Source organism: Dysidea avara, chromosome 5 (assembly GCF_963678975.1).
Source record: "Dysidea avara chromosome 5, odDysAvar1.4, whole genome shotgun sequence".
NCBI lineage: Eukaryota > Metazoa > Porifera > Demospongiae > Dictyoceratida > Dysideidae > Dysidea > Dysidea avara.
In genome coordinates this window covers 41,856,826-41,877,098 of record NC_089276.1, presented here as the reverse complement: position 1 = coordinate 41,877,098, position 20,273 = coordinate 41,856,826, and the positions used below count along the sequence as shown (strand labels likewise).

General features: G+C 37.5%; 2 protein-coding genes across 3 annotated transcripts in view; both read right to left on the bottom strand.

Annotated features, from left to right (window-relative positions):
• Positions 1–6,081: 6,081 nt before the first annotated feature.
• The window catches only part of LOC136256349 (low-density lipoprotein receptor-like), a 43,835-nt gene continuing 29,643 nt past the window's right edge, over positions 6,082–20,273 (bottom strand). Inside the window, exons 11-22 of the mRNA XM_066049284.1 lie at positions 18,258–18,520; positions 17,398–17,795; positions 15,861–16,046; positions 15,078–15,269; positions 13,822–14,007; positions 12,768–12,953; positions 11,515–11,643; positions 9,005–9,043; positions 8,866–8,956; positions 7,719–7,782; positions 7,605–7,667; positions 6,082–6,203 (exon numbers count right to left, since the gene is read on the bottom strand). Coding sequence (XP_065905356.1) covers positions 7,611–7,667; positions 7,719–7,782; positions 8,866–8,956; positions 9,005–9,043; positions 11,515–11,643; positions 12,768–12,953; positions 13,822–14,007; positions 15,078–15,269; positions 15,861–16,046; positions 17,398–17,795; positions 18,258–18,520 — 1,791 coding nt within the window. The 3' untranslated portion in view covers positions 6,082–6,203; positions 7,605–7,610. The remainder of the gene's footprint in view (positions 6,204–7,604; positions 7,668–7,718; positions 7,783–8,865; positions 8,957–9,004; positions 9,044–11,514; positions 11,644–12,767; positions 12,954–13,821; positions 14,008–15,077; positions 15,270–15,860; positions 16,047–17,397; positions 17,796–18,257; positions 18,521–20,273) is intronic.
• Positions 6,110–20,273, bottom strand: part of LOC136256348 (very low-density lipoprotein receptor-like) — a 129,849-nt gene continuing 115,685 nt past the window's right edge. For both annotated transcript variants that reach the window (XM_066049282.1, XM_066049283.1), the window contains exon 26: positions 6,110–6,155. The gene's annotated coding sequence lies outside the window, so the exon portion shown is untranslated. The remainder of the gene's footprint in view (positions 6,156–20,273) is intronic.

The following is a 20,273-nucleotide window of genomic DNA, read 5'->3' as shown; positions in this document are numbered from 1 at the left end:
GTTTTTTTTTTGTCACAGTGGTAGCAGTGTGTGCATTCTACCATTTAATAGGGTTCAGTTGTACGGCTGGGTAAGGCTTAAACAGATATTTGCAAAATATAGCTATATAGATGTTCTTGTACAAGGTTCCGCCAAAAACAATAGGTGGCTCAAGTAGTATACATTTAAGCAAGAGTACATAATATATATATATTATGAACTCTTGATTTAAGCAGACTGTATATTGATAGTATAGTGGTTTGTACTGAATGAAGTAAGATAAGGCCAACATTTGTTATATACTAGTGGAGCGGCATATAGCACAAAAAAAATGGGCATTTCGTGCACTTTGTGATACAATTATGAAACTTCCATACAAATAATACTCCTTGTTATAACTATTTTTTGATATAGAGTAATCACAGATTTGACCTCTGGTGACCTTTACAGTCATTTTTTAAATTAAGAATTCATCATTTTTGTCTTTACCTCTCTGAGGCATTATTTTATGCTGTTTAAACATGGTTAGTCTTGCTGACAGAAACTACTTGATTTTTATTTGAAGTCAATAAGTGGTTTTATCCCAAAGTTATGATAATTTATATTAGCCATGGAATTCTATGAAGCTTACTGCCCATCAGGTAATTTACACCCTGAGGACAACACATTTTATGATTACTAAAGTAGTCATAATTTTGTGGTGGAATGAGATATTCACTTCAAACAAAAGTCGTATTGTTTGTTAGATCAATACCTTTAATTTGAAACCATGTTTTAACAGTGTTATTTAATGCTTCAGGGAGATAAAGACAAAATGATAAGTTTTCAATGCAAAAATGGCTATAAAGGTTGCCTAAGGCCAAATATGCAGTGCCTCTGTATCAAAAAATAAATGTCACAAGGATTACTATTTATGTGGAAAGTATCAAAAAGTGCACAAAATGTGCACTGTGCTGCTCTACTATACTATCTTGTTTCCAGTCACCAGCCTGCATCCAGTTTTGTCACCTGCATTGGTAATTATTATAGTGATTGGTATTTTTAAATATGGAAATTATTTGTAATTTATGTGCCTCCAGCATTTGTCTATGTAGCTATAAAGCTCAGCACACAAATATGATTGTTTATTGGAGTTTCACAGGCAAAGCCAATCGTTTTGCAGCTTGTTTGACTGTACTGGTGGTTGATTTCTCTTCACTGAGGCAGCCAGCTGGCTATCTGATGCTTGTTTTTGCAGTGTTAATGATTTACAAAAATAATAAAATTTTAGTTATTATAACCACCGGCCCGCACTAGTTGAATGTTCTTTTGGGGACAGGAAACAAGAAATTATAATAAATGTTGGCCTAATGGCAACCACTGCGATTTCTGATAGAATGTGGACACGTGCACATCATCATGTTTCAGTTAGCAAAACACAGCCTTACAGCACAATTCTATAGTCTGTCTCAAGTCTCTTTCTTAATAAATTGCCTCCAATTGATGATCTCCAAACTTTAACACAGTATGATAATTGTGATAACACTGTACTAGGGATTCCAATAGCATTTTTATCAAGTTGTTGTCAATATCATGTCAGTGGGAGGTAAGCATTTTACAACACACAATAGCAACATGAGACCACGACAGACTACAGTCAAAGATAAGCCCCAAACATTTCTGTTTCTCCATCACATGTAACACAACAGTATCATAGAGATAGGAGGAGGATATGTAAAGTTTGTAGAGCAACTTGAGGTCTTAAACCACATCAGAGAAGACTTCTAATAAAAATTAATTTTCGTTTTACTCTGTGAAATCCACTGTTGTATTGCTGAGAGTTGAGTATACATAACAGATTGTACAGCAGCTGGGGTGGCACCAGCACAATAATGGTCATGTCATCTACATACTGCCATAGTAATCCATTAGTTAATTGTGATGGAAGAGAGTTCATGTTAATCAAAAACACTAATGGACCCAAGACCTGCTCTTTGATTAGAGATTAAGTTATGCAGCATCAAATGCAGCATATACACAGTGACTAGATCATATTATAATACTGGCTATAGATAACGTTTATACCCTAGGTATTGTCTATATACTCTTGATATTATCTATGAATGTACACAAGTGTTATGCCATTCTCTGCAGGTAGCTAATGTGCAGGTAAGTTAACCAGCAGAATTGCCTGGATACAACTGCAATGTGTTTAGCTAGACCACAAATGAAAGCTAGTTGTATGCATGTACGCTAGTAACATAACCATGACAAAACCACTGAACATTAAATTTTGTACCTACTGAGATATATAGCTAGCTATACATCCTTCCTAAGAACTAAGGGTAGCTAAAATTTGATGGTGTGTATAGTTTTATTTTGACCATTAGCTATGGCTGACAATTCCCAATAACATGTTTTGATATAAGAACCTTAGATAAGCTGACATGTGATGTCCTGAGAATAATGATTATACTGTGTCAGTAGTGTGCCCACAGCCATTATAACCTTACCATATAGAAATACAACTCCATTTAAGTTTTGTAGCCTTACGTAGCTTATCAGTCAAACTGGTTGACTTGATGGCAGGTATTATGTCTTGCCCTATGAAAATACATGTTTGTCCAAAGTACAAAAAGCAATCATTAGCACTCATAATCTCTACAGTAGCTATACAAAAATAAAGCTTTTGGCAATGCCACCCAAAAGGGTACATTACCATGGTGACACCCCAAGGGAGTACTATGTTACTTTCAACCAAATTTGCTAAACTTAGTATCATTTTATGTGTTAAGTGTCAACACTTGCTAGATTAAGAGTCTGCCAACTCAAAGTAAATGATTATTATACAGTGTTGTTACACTGTGAAACACACAAAAAACAATGATCTGCTGTATTATGTACCTAAACATGTCATCTGATTATAATAGCTCTATCATCACTCACATCACCACTCATCAAGAAATCTGATGAGCAGTGATGTAGCTAAGGTGGGTACAGACCCGACCAATCATTTTCAGTGCCCTACCAACTCAGGTACTCACTGTAGTAGCTAGCTATAGTGAATTGTGCAATACGAGGTGCAATATGAAGTAGAGCTGAAACGGATAGTAATTTTTACTATCTGGATATCCTGAACTAAATCTTTCTGGATATCCTATGGACAGTGACATCATCACTTACAATAAAAGCATAACTTATTTGCTGCTTGCTGTACTCATAATTTAGATCAGAAGCAAGCATATATAGTGTTCATATAACAATTGTGATTGTGGTATATAACAGTCAGTGTAAGCCTTTGTATCAAACAAAATCATCATGAAATTGCTTTAAATTATTATAAACTATCTTTTTGGCTTTAAATTACTATCCGAATATTGAAATACCATCCGGATATCCAGATATTGAAATACTATCCAGATATCTGGACAATACGGGTATCTGTTTCAGCCCTAATATTATGAAGCCTTCTACAGCTACGTCACTAATAATAATTATAATGTAAACAAAATGTTCATACAGCTAGTGTCCTACTAGAGATAACAAATTTTAGCTGCAAAATGTCACCAAATTGAATCTCAGTATGTAATTTTCAAAAAGGTTTCCTGGGGGGCATGCCCCCAGACACCCCAAGCTGCAGCATGATTTGCATGCTGGTTGCTACAGCTTGTACACATACAATGGTGCCCAACCAATCCTCCTGGGTTATCTACGCCACTGCTGCTGAGCCATATCTGATCTCCATAAATTAAAGCATGTGGAAGTTATGGAGTTGTGAATGCATATTGGTAATTTATGCCCTAAGGATAAATAAATTCTGTGAATTTTTGCCACTAAAAATAATAATCATAACTTTAATTGGAGTGAAATGAACTACTATTCACTTCAAAAAATTGTTATTAGGTCAACACCTTGCTTAAACAAGTAAAATGATGCCTGACTCGTGCCCAACTACCCTACACCATACTTACTCTTGCAGTCTGGCCAATAGCTATAGCTTTTCCATACATGTGACTTGAAAAGCCATCACACCTAACTTGGTGAAACTTTTTTTTATGCAAACGTGACCACAGTTAAACACCTATTCCATTGAACTTATACTGTGATGGCTTTAAAACACTTTTTGTTGAGATATGGCAGTGCAGTGCTCCAGTTGGCTTGGTAGCAGTCATGAGCTTTTTACTCATGATGTCCTGTGCATGCAGTTGGTAATTCAAATCTGCATTAATTGTACTTTTTTAATGCTAAGACACTGCTTGAAGGTTCTTAGTTTACTGATTTGTTAAGCTGCTTTACTGTAGTTGTACCCATAGTAAAGTGTCAGTAACTTTTAGTATATGGAACATAAATTGTTTTACCAAGTTTTAAACTCTCAGTAAAACATCAGTGAATGCAGGTTTACTGAAAAACTACTAAAATAACAAACAATTAACTGTTCCATATACTGGGGATATACCACTGTAGTAAACAAAGACATTTCAAGCAGTGAGAATAGTTAGTACAATATTATAAGTTTTTCTTGGAGTGTGATGCAAAAATCTTTTGGATGCAACACTGAAACAGTGCAAGCATAAAAACAGTTGAAAAGATTGAGATACTCTAATAGAGCAGTCACCTTCAAGTCCATATCAGTCACTTATGTAATACTCACACTAATATACTTGTTTTTGCACAAACTCCTGTCTCAGGAATGACTTTGGGAATGATAGGTAAATTTAAAAAGAATTTCCAGAAAGAATAATTGGAAGATTAAAACACATAATAGACTGCTGCCTAGCACCCACCAAACACTTCAGCTACAGTTTCATGTTTAACTTTTTGACATTAATTATATAAGGTTGTGGCAATAAGTCCTGCATGTAGAGGGCATGCAGGTATGACTTTGTGTAACTTTTCACATAAGTACATTGAATGTGCACTAACACTTAATTAACACCAAAACTATTATTAGTGTCTTTTGTACTTGCAATAGTCTTGGGAAATAGCTTGCTTTTTCATCATGTTGATGATAGTAGGAATGAGATGTACAGGGTACACATGTGACCAGATTTGCAAAAAGGTACCTTTTTCACACACAAAATTTTACCCTTTTTTCAAAGTTTAAAGCTTCATAACTTAATGATCCATAAAACCACCTGAAATTTTCCATGAGTGTAGCTACAGTATCTGACTACAGTTTGATACTAAGAGCAAGTTAATCAGTATAAGGAGTCAAGTGTTACATCATTTTGTTTGCTGGTATGCAAAATGTGTGGAAAATGTACCTTTCTGCAAATCTGCATGGCCACACGCATGAATGGCTATACAAGTCTATTGACTAGCATACCAAATCATTTGTCATCTTAACTGTATATTATAAAATATCTGTATCATAAAAAATGCACAAATGACATGGTATGGCTAATGGTCATAACTGAAACAAAGTCACCTTCAAAGTTATTACTTCAAACAAGACCATTAATTTGAAACCATGTTTTAACCATGTAAAAGAATGTCTCAGGCAGAAAAATAAAAAGGATGAATTTTCAATGCAAAGATGACTGTAAAGATCACCAAAGGTCAAATCTGTGATGGCACTATTATCTATAGAAACAAATGTCATTAAGAAGTGTAATTTGTGTGGTGTTCCATAATTGTATCGCAAATGACATATTTTCACACAACACTGCTCTACCAACACATCTTTGAGAACATGCACCTACCCTACAGTCCCTTCTGTAGTGTGTACATATTTATAAAGTAAACCAGACCATAGTGACCTGTACATGTAGAAAGGATTGTGGTGGTATATTATACACAACAAGCCATGTATGTTACCGTATAGTGGGAAACTTTGGTGAATTTGGTGATTTGCTACAAATTCGCCAAAGTTTAACCTGCCAATTACTTGTAGCACCTGCAATTAGCATCTTTATAGCTATAGGTTGAGCTTGAATTCACCAAAGTTTATTTTGCCAAATGCGATGTAGCTTGCTATTCACCAAAGTTTACCCCCGGCCAAAGTTTCCATCCATACAGTATACACTAAAACACTCTACCTAAGGTTGGTGTGTATGGTGTATCATAAATATCTTAGTGTATACAATTCCTTCTGTGTGCTACACAACTACTAGTGAACTACAATTATACAAGATTGGAAATCATCATCATTATTATAATCATGTACTGGCCTATTATACTGTACATGTTATCATTATATTATTAGTCTCTTTATATTACATTATGGCAGTGTGCATATTGGTGATCTGTAGGGAAGAAATAACAACAATGATAAGATAACAACAATGATAAGATAACAACAATGATAAGCTATTATAACTACACTCTACAGTAATAAGTAGGTCCTACAAGTGTGTAGTGTAATACAATTATTACAGGATATTGTACAAATAGCAGTATACTAGTTGGTATTGCCAACATAAATAATCCAGAGGGTAGCCAGTTCAATTTAAACAGAGCAGTATATCAACTCTGAAACCTTGTAAATATGTTGTATATATGAATAGCTGAGCTCTTGCTGTTATTGCAATACTTGAGTTTGCTTAAAAATTAATACGCATGCAGTGTAAAAACTTACACATGTTTTAATGGCTTCAGTACACAGGCTCAAACCAATAAAACCTTTACACCAACTGATTTGCCTTTTCATGGAGATTTGTGTCATACAACAAATACACGTGAGTATTTATTATGTGATAGAAATAGAGTTTACGGTCATCATTTAAAAAAATAGCCTTCTTCTTTGCACATACAGACCAGTACAGGGTAAGCACTATGTAATAGTTAGACTTAAGACCACAGGGGTCTAAGTAATTTAGTAACTTGATGGCCCTGTGTTGTGGCACCTGAGCGAAGTGAAGGTGCTACTACAGGGCCATCAGGTTACTAAATTATTTAGACCCTTTATGTAGTTGTTGTACCTTAACATTGTTGACAGCTGCTTGTAACAGAGAAATGTAGCGTTCATTAGTAGAAACAAGCCATTACTCCACCCGTACCACTTGTTGCAGGTTTAAAATTAATTTTCAGGTGGTGCATGTAATAAACATGAAAAGGGTCAAAGTAACTTAGACACCTCCTAAATCCACCAAATCCACCACAAAAAGAGTCTAAACCTTGATGGATTTGTCAACCTTGATGGATTTGTCAATTTGCAGTGAACAAATTGAGCTAAGTCCTATTATCATAACTTGTTAAGCCATGAGTTATGATCAATTAATTAAGCACTTGTAATTTTATTTGCTGTATTGCAGCTGTACATATTGTAATTCTTGTTGTTCCAACTGTCTAGCACTATAACTCCAAGACCATACATCATGAAAGGTTAAAACTTTGGCTGTCCACCCTTTTGTTACTACAGATAATGGAGAAACAATAAAATGGAATTTGAGGAATGTGCAAAAATGACCGTATTTTGCTCAGCCATTTACTTTATTTGATTCAATATTTATCATCACATATGCTGATTGTGTACTGTAGATGAGACATGTTGATCAAGACTTGACCTACGCCGCTGGCTTTAACCCCAGAGTCTTAAACTTTGGCAAACACAACAACACAAGCTAAGTGTTAAAGATTATGGTGGAAACGGTTACTGTACAACTATCACTAGCTATGCCTATCAGTTGTATAAATACTCTACTCACTTTATTTCATTCTCCCGGTAATGAATTACCCATCGGTTCGTCTGCATCAGGCAGTATTACATTCTGAATAGAGCACACCATATATTAACATTATGCTACTAGTGATTACTGTACCTGATCATCAACAGAGTACACAGGACTATCGAATGATTTGCTCCTTATCAGTCTCCTCTGCAACCTGATGGGAGGAAGGACATAACATGTCATTTGGATTACAATAAACTTATACCTCTGTGTGTAACATTGAAACCTCCTAAAATAGGACACTAAGGGCATAGACCAGGGATTAAGGTAAACCCCCCATTTTAATGACACCAGCAATCACATCATTGATTGTTACTGGTAGGTACACTGGTGCTACTACTGATGATCAAATTGTATTGATGGTGGAATTATCAACAATTAAATCAGGTGCTGTTTTATGGATGTATCACATGATCACTTGGACATGACAAAGAGCAGTTAGTTACAAGGTAACAGCCACAATAAACTTTTAGTGATTATGTTATACAAGTGTCAGGTTAGCATAAACTGTATTATAGTTGACTGTTTATTGTCATGAGGTGAGCATGTAGCACAAGACATCTGGAGTTGATTGTTGATTGTCAACAGGAGGGCTGTAATAATGTTTATATTAAGAAGAAAGTTTAAGAGAATCAGGTGCATAAGAGGCCCATGTGCTAGAAGATAATCAGTATGTTAACTGGAAGTGAAGATCTTATTGCAATAGGTTTGTAGTTTTTATAAGCAGCGGAAATAGCAATGTGTTAGTTAGATGCATACACAACTCATTTTAATAATATAGTGGAACCTCAGTTATCCGGACACCACTTATCATGATTCTCAGTTAACCAAACTACGGAAATGACTGCTCTATTAGGGTGGTTAAACATACTGATATTTAAATTTTTTTTCTTTATGCTATTTTAATGTTATTTATACACAGTTTCAGAAATATGGACTTTTCAGGCTTATGGACCACCCCTGCAAGTGGTTCGGATAACTGAGGTTCCACTGTACTGCCTAAGGGTGAGTTTTGTCTATACATTGTTTTCATCTACAACCGCTCAAGGGGAAGCACCCCAGATCTTCTCCATTTCCAGATCCAAACTCTTCAATAGAGAATCCTAGCTATGCCTTGAGGACACAAACTTTTCATGTATAATAAACCAGATATTTTTTCTGAGGTGTAATGAATGCTCGGGGTCATTTGGTCAAATCTTTACTTATACAAAAAACATCTCACATAATATCACTTTACCTCAGTTTATAATGGAACAATACTCCAGTAACGATAAAAATGGCAACTATGATGATGACCACTACGACAACCGACACTCCTATGGCTGCACCTGTAACAATAATGTTAAACCACTGAACATGTTACTATGGTTACTGACCATTCCCTCCATTGCTTTCACCTCTGCTCTCTTGGCCAGCTGTAAACAACATCAAGTGATAGTAATAACACCATGTGATCATCATGTGATTGGAACATTAAATAGGAACCAGCTTGTTTTGAATACAATTCTTTAACTTTTAGCCTATTATTTTGTCAGAAGTATTGCGTTTTGCTTAACATAGCATATGTCAAAAACCCTACCGTGTTTAACTACGTCTATTGGTGACTGTTCTATTAGAGTAAATGTTATTAGACCCTTTTGTGATGGATTTTGGAGGTGTCTAAGTTACCTAGACCCTTTTAATGTTTATTACATGCACCTGCACTTACTGGCAATGTTTTCATCACCACCTGAAAATTAATTTTAAACCTGAAAATTAATTTTAAACTCAACCCCTAGTCTACCTATTACTTAGTGACTGCTCTATTAGAGTATCTTGATCACCAATGACAGTTCTTTGTAGTATGGTGTGTGGGCAGATCAAAGGCAGTTGTAAACTGGTTTACAAATAATTGTAACATGGCTAAGTACCTCCCTTAGGCCACACAGTCTGGCCACTAATTAGTTTAAAGACTTCAAATGAAACCATACACCAGACCAACACAGGAAGTCACAATGCAAGGCTAATAATATCAAGGACTGACAAGGAAGTAAATTACTCTGGAACAAATGAACACACAACACTGCACTCATCTGAACGAATGGGAAGCAGTACAACTGCTGGGCTGAGTCAGTATCTATGCCACACGCTTGTTCGCCAATAGATTAAGCTAACCAAGACTATTATAGCGCTGCACCACTCAACAATGAATATCAGACACTTCTGCTACACCGGTCTAAATGATGCGAAATGGTACAATGGTTAGAGTGTTTGCCATTGATGATGGTACCTCTCGTTCGTGCATAACAAATGTGCTAACAATGAATTAACTAACCATCAAGACAGTATTATTAGTGAGTAAATCATTCCTTGTACACAGTGCTCATCGGTAGCCAATATGTGACCCAGTCTGGGAAAACCGGGCTTATTGCCTATTAAAAGTATCGAGAAATGCCGGTTTTAAGTATTTAGTGTGTTATAGCTCACCAATGGTTGAAGCTATGTGTACCAAATTTTCACACGTTTTGCACCAATTCCTTATCTTCCACAGCATCCACTGTGCAAGTAGCCAACAACTAAGTTTCCCGCCATTTTAGATAGTTTTTAAACTGAGGTTGACTGTATCAGGCGAGCTGCAAAATGGGTGGGAGGCGGGGGACCTGGAAGGTGGGCAAGACGGTGTTCAAAAATTGAAAAGGAAGGTGTAGGGATGAATTAGGCCAAGTTTTGGACCATTGAGGTCTCAAAATTGGTTAAAATGAAAGGAAATTCACAGCAGAGGTACTTATTCAATACCACAGAGCTGTACAGCCACATACAGTCATTCCCAGAGCTCCATTAAGGCCTCACACCGCACGTACAGATCACCACTGGGCTTGGGAAAAGCAGCCAGCAAAACCAGACCACTCAAATTTGATTGTGGAATTAGATAGTTTATTCATGTAGCTTTGTGTCCTGGGTGAAAAATTGAATCTGCTGACATGGGCGATAAGACCGGCTTTGTCAGACTGGGTCACATATTAGCCTTGTCTTCTTGGTCCTTCCGTGTTACAAATGGGCACCTTCATGCCCCATACCACAAATCAGTTAGAACACACCCATTCGCTTTGTATCTGATTTGTAAACAACTCCACCTCGGGTGTTGTGTTTACAAATCAGATACAAACCTCATGGGTGTGTTACAATTGTTACTTATAAAATTCTGAAAAAGGCACTAAATCACACACATCTTGGATTGTGCATTTCACTTGAGTTAGTCTTATTATGTCAAAAATTTCTCCTCACTTTTGTCTTCCCGTTATTCCAAAAAACATATTCCAGCAAAATTTACAGATCCCTAACCTTGTATACCAGTTAACACAACACCATTAGCTAATATAGGGAGTGCTCCATATTAGGAGTGAGGGTTGATAGCAGCCTGTTATGCTTTATGGCAGTGCTCAAACAACAATTCTATCATGTTCACGTGTGGTGACTGCTTTATTAGAGTGTACATTAGAATACACGATTTAATGTATTAAAGTGTCGTCTTATTCTACAGGGCACTGGTAGCTAAGTACATTGTTCTGGTACCCACAATAGTTCTATGCTCAATGTTCTATGGGTGACTGTTTACTTGAGGGAGAAACTTTGTAACTTGTTCTCATTGACTCAAGACCAAACAGGGTAAATGCATTCATTGGCTGATTAACTCTTGCTGATACTACCTTCCCTGGTGGAGAAATGTTTGCATGACTATCAAAAAATCTTGAAAGTCAACCCTCGTAAATATGCTCAATACTTTAGCTGGTCTAAAAATTAATGTTGAAAATCATACAATGTAATTAGCACCATCTTATAAACACCATAGTATAATAACACCTTATAAGGTATAAACAGCATATGAACTAGCTAATAATAAACTCACTAGGTGTGGGACAAGATTGTGGTAGCTCATCAGATCCATCAGAACAATCCCTAACTCCATCACACAGTTTGATAAGGTCAACGCATTGATGAGATGAGACACAGGTGAACATTTGATCACAAGACAAGTCTATTTGAGTAGAGTACGTGAAAAGGTGTGTATAGCAAGATGAGTGTACAGTAAGATACAGTGGAGTAACACCCGTGTAATATAATGTTGGTATAGTGACAGGATGTACTCTACACTCTTATAGCTCATAATATCCTCCACACAGTAACTATACAGTGGAACCTCAGTTAACTGACTCCTTGGACCAGGGGTAGTCCATAAGTCTGAAAAGTCTGACTGTGTATAAAAACCTTAAAATAGCATAAAGAAAACTTTTAAAAAGAATATCAGTATTTTCAACTACCCCAATAGAACAATCACTACTCTAATAGAGCAGTCATTTCTGTATTTCAGTTAACTGAGAATCCAGATAAGTGGGGTCCGGATAACTGAGGTTCACTACTACACAGTACCGTATAGTAAAAAACTTTGGTGGTAAAAAAGTGTGATGAAACCCCTCTGTTGAAAAAATTGGTGGAAAAATCTTTGGCGATTGAAATAATATTTGCCAAAGTTTTTTACCACCAAAGTTTTTACTGTATGGTACGTAAGGATCTCGGTAAGGATAAAACGACAAGGTGTCAACTCATCAGTTAAGTAGTGTAGTAAGTGTATAGGTAGCTAGCGTTGTTGTTGTAGCAGTACTTTTGTAGCTACTGATCTGGCGACAGGCTAGCAAAGGCGGCGTACTTCTCTATCTCCTGCGATGCCAAGAGCGACTGTATTTGCTTCTCAGTGAACTCCAGTAGCAGAGATTATCACATATATCAAAGTATTTGGCTAAATCCATTACGAGACAACGAACTAACTGACGTGCGAACGGGGAGCTGGTTGGAAATGCTACCCCAAGGAGTGCTTACAACTGTGGGACACATTCCTAGGAAGATCAGGATCTCCAAAGTCAGCTCAATCTTCATTGCGTGGTGGTACGAACTGACCTTCATCTCAAGTTCTAGTTACTCAGTGCGAGACTCAATGTGCTCGTGTGATCATCTAAAATAATTGGCGAAAAAAAACTTTGGCGAATTGAATGCTATTTGCCAAATTCGTCAAAGTTTTTTACTGCCAAAGTTTGTTACTATACGGTATATTAGTGTATATAAGTCAATACACTCATTACCCTCCACACATATTGCCCAACTCACCCTCTTCAACGCAAGTTGGTAGTGATGGTATCCAAGTGGAGCCTGGTCCACACATCACCTGACTGGTACCCCTCAGGTGATATCCAACATTACAAGTGATTGTCACATTATCCCTCAGGGCATAGTCTAGTTTAGTCAGCAGTGTGGTGTTGTATTGTAGTCCCTGAGGTCGTGGACATGGTACACCTGTGGATTAGTATTGTAACTGTAATAATTTATAGAAGTGATGATAATAGTTGATAACGACACTCCACATTAATAACAAGTGACTTCATTCTGTCAGTACAAATTGTACACACCACTGAACCTTTATTAGAATAGGTGACTGTTCTATTAGAGTCTCAAGTGTTTCATTAATGTTATAAAATCTTAACTACCTACCCTAAAAAGCAGGAGGAGCAGAGCCAAATTACAGATGATGTATAATATCACTAACAACCTGGTGTGTATTCCAAATGATTGTTTGGTTCCTATTCCACCCTTCTTGAGAAATGTCTACTTCAACCAACTAGATACCAGAATTGATAGTTTTAAATTTTCCTTTTTCCCCTCAGCAATCAAACTGTGGAACTCAATCCCTCCTCATATAGTCAACTCCCCCACACACGATCAGTTTTGTACCCTCTTACATAATTATCACAATCACACCTGTGCGTTATAATCACATTGATTTCTGCACAGCACACACAAATAATAATAATATTTCAAGGGGGCCAGAAGTCACAGCTTGAGTCATAGGGAAGTGTATAAGTCTCTAGCTATGATCATAATAATAACAACCATAGATAAACACCATACTAGCTATGATCATAATAATAACAGCCATAGATAAACACCATACTAGCTATGATCATAATAATAACAGCCATAGATAAACACCATACTAGCTATGATCATAATAATAACAACCATAGATAAACACCATACTAGCTATGATCATAATAATAACAACCATAGATAAACACCATAGTACTCCTCCTAAAATAGTGTACTATAGTGGCCTATTCCTCACTATATATATTATATATTATGAGCTCTTGTCACTACTAGTTACCTGTTAGTACACAATTCGGTAGTTGTGGTTTCCAAAACGAGTCATTAGTACAGATCACATTACTCACACCATCCACTTCATACCCCTCGTTACACAATATTGTGAGGTTGTGTCCCTCCTTGTAATTTGGTCTAGTGTGCTGTGTCAGGTTGTAATTGTCATCCTCAGGGATTGGACAGGTGGGCACTACATGGAGAGCCACAAATATGTATATAGTAAACAGGTATAGTGTGTGGCCCAACAAGCTGGTGTGTCACTTTTGATTTCACATTGTTTTTCATCCCGGAATTTAGGGGGCCGCACCCTATTTTCACAACTTGGCTGTTTTTATATAGATATATGCTACTTGTACTTGTACAGTATAACTTGTATATAGTATATTGGTGTTGACACAGTAACAATATCATGGTGTTGACAATGAAATGCTACAATGTGTTGATTACTGACTGTTATATTAGAGTGTTTTGTTATCCTTGACGTTAGTCTGGCAGCGCCTGCCCCTTCGTTTTTAGAGTAAGGGTCTGGTAACCGTAGTATATGGTACTTGTGCTACTACCACTATAGTGGTAGAGCCAATCAAATCGCAGTATCCAGAAAAAAAGTAGTTGTGGCGTAAAACGTGTAGTTTACGCTATGGATAACACAATAATCATGGTGACCAAATTTGGAATAGTTGGAAAGCAGCTGATACTCTCCGAGCGAGACTCCGAGATAAACATGCCGTAAAGACTCACGTTGAGAAGTATTAAGTTTTGCACTTTCTTCGCAGAGTTACAACAGCCCCTGAATAGGTAATTTATTTTGTCACACGCAATTTGAAACCACATTTGAATTCCGGTCGTACAAGTACTGTATACTACAGTCACCAGACCCTTACTCTAAAAGCAAAGGGGTGGGCACTGCCAGACTACCTTGATATATTGTGATATGTATGATCAATAATAGAATCATAGCACTGTAACTACTAAAGCAAGAAAAAGCTGTTGTTGTGTTAATCATTAGTATAATATTGATAATGTGAGTAACATTACTTCACCAATACTAGTATTGTATCATTAATACACCACATGTGTTATGATGACACCAAGGTGTGGTAGTATATACTGCAAGTACATTACATCACACACTACACTACACTACACACACACTACACTACACACACACTACACTACTTTAACCACACCACATTACAATACACCTCATAACACACTACACTACATAACACACTACAACTAGCTGTACGCAACAATTCTCACCTATTCTAGTACAATGAGGAACCTGAGGTATCCATTGTGATGTGTTAGAACAAGTGAGAACATCTTGTTCTAACACATCACTTAACTTGTACCCTTTCCGACACTTCACCGTCAAATTGTCACCAACAAAGTATTCCATGACATCATCACTTATATTGTAGTTAGGGAAATTGGGGACAACACATCTGATCCCTACAAGTGATCACACCAGTGACGGTATTTGATATGGTGACTGACTGCAAACTTCTCTACATTCTTACAAACTGATTTACTCTAGTTTGTGGACAAGCCCATGTGATCCAAAGTAACTGATATCAATTGCTTAACCAAAGGAACTGACATTAGTGTAAACATTTCACAATAGTTTAATAGTTTTGTGGAACTTAATCTGTACTTACAGTACCGCCTAGAGGTAACGTTACAATCTCTCGCGAGTGCTCAAATTCAGGCCACAACTCGACACGACACACGACTGGAATACATCATGTGTGAAGGAACGTGGTTACTGAAGCAGCCACCTGAGGGAGCTTGCCTATCGTGGCTACAGGTGGTGAGTTAGTTAGCACACATGCCAAAGAAATTGCGGGTCGAAAATTGGCTACACGAGTGTCAACTGCTCACAAGAGTAATGTTACCTCTGGACAGTACTGTAATATCTTTGTTGTTAACAAATTCCCCCAAGCTTATCACAACTACTATAATATGGTATACACTAACTCAGGCTACTCAGCTAGCCACACAGAGTTACTGGTACAACCTCATTTACTTTATAAGATAACTCACTTGGCTTCATACAATGAGGTAGTTGAGGCTTCCATGTTCCTTGTCTGGAACAAGTCACTGTAGCATTACCAACCAACACATATCCCTCAACACAGGTAATAGTGACATTCCTTCCACTAAGGTAGACAACTTGTTGTAAGTTTGTAAGGTTGTAGTGAGGTTGTACTGGTCTCTGACACTCTATACCTGTAGTAACCATAGTAAAAACGTGGTCCTCTTAGTGACTGCTGTATTAGAGTAGTTCATAGTAGATATGTAACACACTGATCAACTACATCACACACTGATCAACTACATCACACAGGAGCTAATACACAGAATATAGACCTACCGTACTAAATACATGATACATTTGACCTAAAGGACGCCCTTTCTATAAACAATATACAGCTGGGCAGACTTTATACTGATGATATATCAGCAATGAAAGGTTCATAAAAATTAGTTGGATTTAATTTATTGTTCTTTTCATGTACTGTATATTGGCTATAATTATAATGACTGCTCTATTTGGAGGGTGTTACTTAATAACAGTACACTACATGTACAATATACACCACCCATGGCACACATCATCAACACATCACATACACCACCCATGGTACACATCATCAACACATCACATACACCACCCATGGTACACATCATCAACACATCACATACACCACCCATGGTACACATCATCAACACATCACATACACCACCCATGGTACACATCATCAACACATCACATACACCACCCACGGTACACATCATCATCACATCACATACACCACCCATGGTACACATCATCAACACATCACACACACCACCCATGGTACACATCATCAACACATCACATACACCACCCATGGTACACATCATCAACACCACCCATGGTACACATCATGAACACATCACATACACCACCCATGGTACACATCATCAACACATCACATACACCACCCATGGTACACATCATCAACACATCACATACACCACCCATGGTACACATCATCAACACATCACATACACCACCCATGGTACACATCATCAACACATCACATACACCACCCATGGTACACATCATCAACACATCACATACACCACCCATGGTACACATCATCATCACATCACATACACCACCCATGGTACACATCATCAACACATCACATACACCACCCATGGTACACATCATCAACACATCACATACACCACCCATGGTACACATCATCAACACATCACATACACCACCCATGGTACACATCATCAACACATCACATACACCACCCATGGTACACATCATCAACACATCACATCCACCACCCATGGTACACATTATCAACACATCACATACACCACCCATGGTACACATCATCAACACCACCCATGGTACACATCATCAACACATCACATACACCACCCATGGTACACATCATCAACACATCACATACACCACCCATGGTACACATTATCAACACATCACATACACCACCCATGGTACACATCATCAACACATCACATACACCACCCATGGTACACATCATCAACACACTACCTGGCAGCTGTAGGGCTTGGTGTACCACCTTAACACCCAATAATCTCAAATGTGATTGGATAACTTGTCCACGATTAGTACCATTAAACTTGTTAGCCACCTCAACAGCTCCGCTATCCCAATCTGTCCAATAGATGTTATCTTCAAACACACTGATCGAGAAGGGGTGAGAGGTAAAGGCTAGTTTCCTAACTACCACTCTGTTGCGGCCATTAAAGTCACAAGTCTCTATTGTCTTTAGTTTAGCATCAATCCAGTATAATCTCTTTAGAGTGTGGTCAATGGTTAGTCCATTAGGCCAATGAACATTAGTTGTAATGATGGCTCGTCTGTTCTTGCCTTGAAGTGATGCCTTCTCTATCTTAGCCTCTGTACCCCAATCTGTCCAGTAGATGTATCTACAGGACAGTAATACAACAATTATTTGTGGTGGTGAATATAGCATTACAACAACCATTATATCACTACCCATATTAAGTATTTCTGAGCCAACAAGGAAAGAGAACACAATCTTCTAAAATTGGTGAAATTGCAAACATTATCTCTTCTATGTTAAACTGATATGTAACAACCAAATTGTAAGTGTAGTCAGTTTGTATTCACCTGGCCTCCGGATTTTCCTTAGTAATCACCTCTTTGTTACCTGGGAAATGTACCGACCGTGTCCATTTAAATTTTATAGTATTTGTCATAAACTGCTTTGATGCAAACAGGAAGAAGTGAAAAATGTTATTACCATGAAAACATGCTTGTTCCAGTACATGTTACAGTAGGGAACATACGTTTGCCACTTTGAAGTAACTGGTTTTTGTCTGGTTAACTGACTGTAGAACATTGTGTAGACACAACATATAGCTTACTTGTGAAATGGATCAATCACAATAGCTCTGGGTTCCTCCACTGTACCATTAACTGCGGTATTAACAATCACTATGGGATTACTACCATCCCCACCAGCCATCATTATGTGGTCATTGCTAGCATCAGTCCAGTAAACGTTATGATTTATCCAATCATAAGCTATCCCATCTGTGTAGTCAACATCACTAACTATCTTCTCCGTCTCATTACTATTAAATGATGCTCTGAATATTCCCTTCTCTTTGCTCTCATACCAGAAAATCTGTATAATAACACAGTAACTGATATAATATAGTGTAACGTTATTATTATACAGTGACATATTAGAGGATGGGCTATACCAACACAACTTAGGTGCCATATTTTCCATATAAAGTGTTTCAATGAAAGATCAATATTATTAAATAGTAGTGTTGCACCGATATGCCTTTTTGCCGATATTCCGATAACCGATATTAACAAGAATTTGTGTACCGATAATTGAAACCGATCTGATAGAACATTTATCATACTTTGTTACTTCACACCACACTTGGTAAACAGTTACATAACTAAAAAGTTGACTACTATGGCTAAATAACTGGAAGGACAGTCTGTAAAGAATATGTAGTGATAAAGTTAAGTCTTATATTGATACTTGTCACCAACTAGACAAAAATTGTTTTGTATGAATAGAAGTTCTTCTGAGAGATGTGGTAACATTCTATTTCTTTTTTCGTCATACAGGTCTCCAGCAGCTGAAAAAGCCTTTCAGAGGGAACTGAAGTAGCGGGATCACATAAGAAACGTTTAGCTAATATTGCTAAATTAGGAAATTCAGTTTTGTGCTGACCCCACCATTGATATGGATCTCCTGTTTTGTAGTCAATCACTGGGTCACTGAGATATTTTTCAAGCTCTGAGGTGGCACTAGAATCTGGTGTATCTTCACTGGAATCTGCAATTATTTCACTAAACACATCTAGAAGAACAGGGTTTTTTAAAGGACAAAGTCTGGCAGGGGCTGTAGAGTCTGGCAGGGGCTGTAGAGTCTGGCAGGGGCTGTAGAGTCTGGCAGGGGTTGCATGTCAACTGTTACAGAGGCCGGCCATTTTCTCAAGTAATTTTTCTTTAGTTGCTGCTTTAATTATATTTCCACCAAAGAATCGAGGGTCCAACATTGTTGCTAGAGCTAGCTGTTCCTTTTTCCTCAATGCCAGCAAAACGGGACTTAAGGGAGTGTAAAATTTGTCCTTTCATAGTGCGTACTCCACTATCATCTTCGTTCTTTTCCAAGGTTCTTGTCAAAACACGGATGTAAGGAATAACAATTGAAATACTGGCTAATTTTGCAGAGATGGAATGAGTCACTTCCTCAATAGGGCTTAGTATATCCGCACACTTTTAAACTAAACCCAATTGATGTGCCGAAAGTTGTTGAATGCTGCCATTCTCTGCAGAATATGCGGCTAAAGCCATTTTTTGCTCTAATATGGATTGATATATGTATAATATTGAATTCCACCGAGTGGCTACTTCCTGTTTTAATTTGTGCTGAGGGATACCAAGACTCTGTTGAATTCTAGTAAGGTTGTGTGAAGCAATTGATGAACGATGGAAGTGGCCAACAATGCTCTTGAAAACTGCAGTTATATCAGCAATAGCCCTCTGTGATAACAAGCCATCTATTACAACGAGTTGTAATGAATGGGCAAAACAGCCAAAGTGGGGTAAGGATACATCCTGCATCGCCTTGACCATATTACTTGCATTATCGCTGAGGACTAAGTGTACACGATCATGAGAAATATCCCACTTATCCAGCATTGCGCTAATACAGCTAGCAATGTACTCACCAGTATGAGCCATCTCAAGGGATTAAACATGTAGAACTGCAGATTGCTTCTCAAATGAATTGTTTATCCAGTGGGCTGTCAGACTTAACAGCGAGTGTCATTCACAGAACAACTCCATATGTCTGTAGTGAAGCTAATACTCCCTTCTTCGCTATTAATGAGCTTTCCAATTTCATCCTT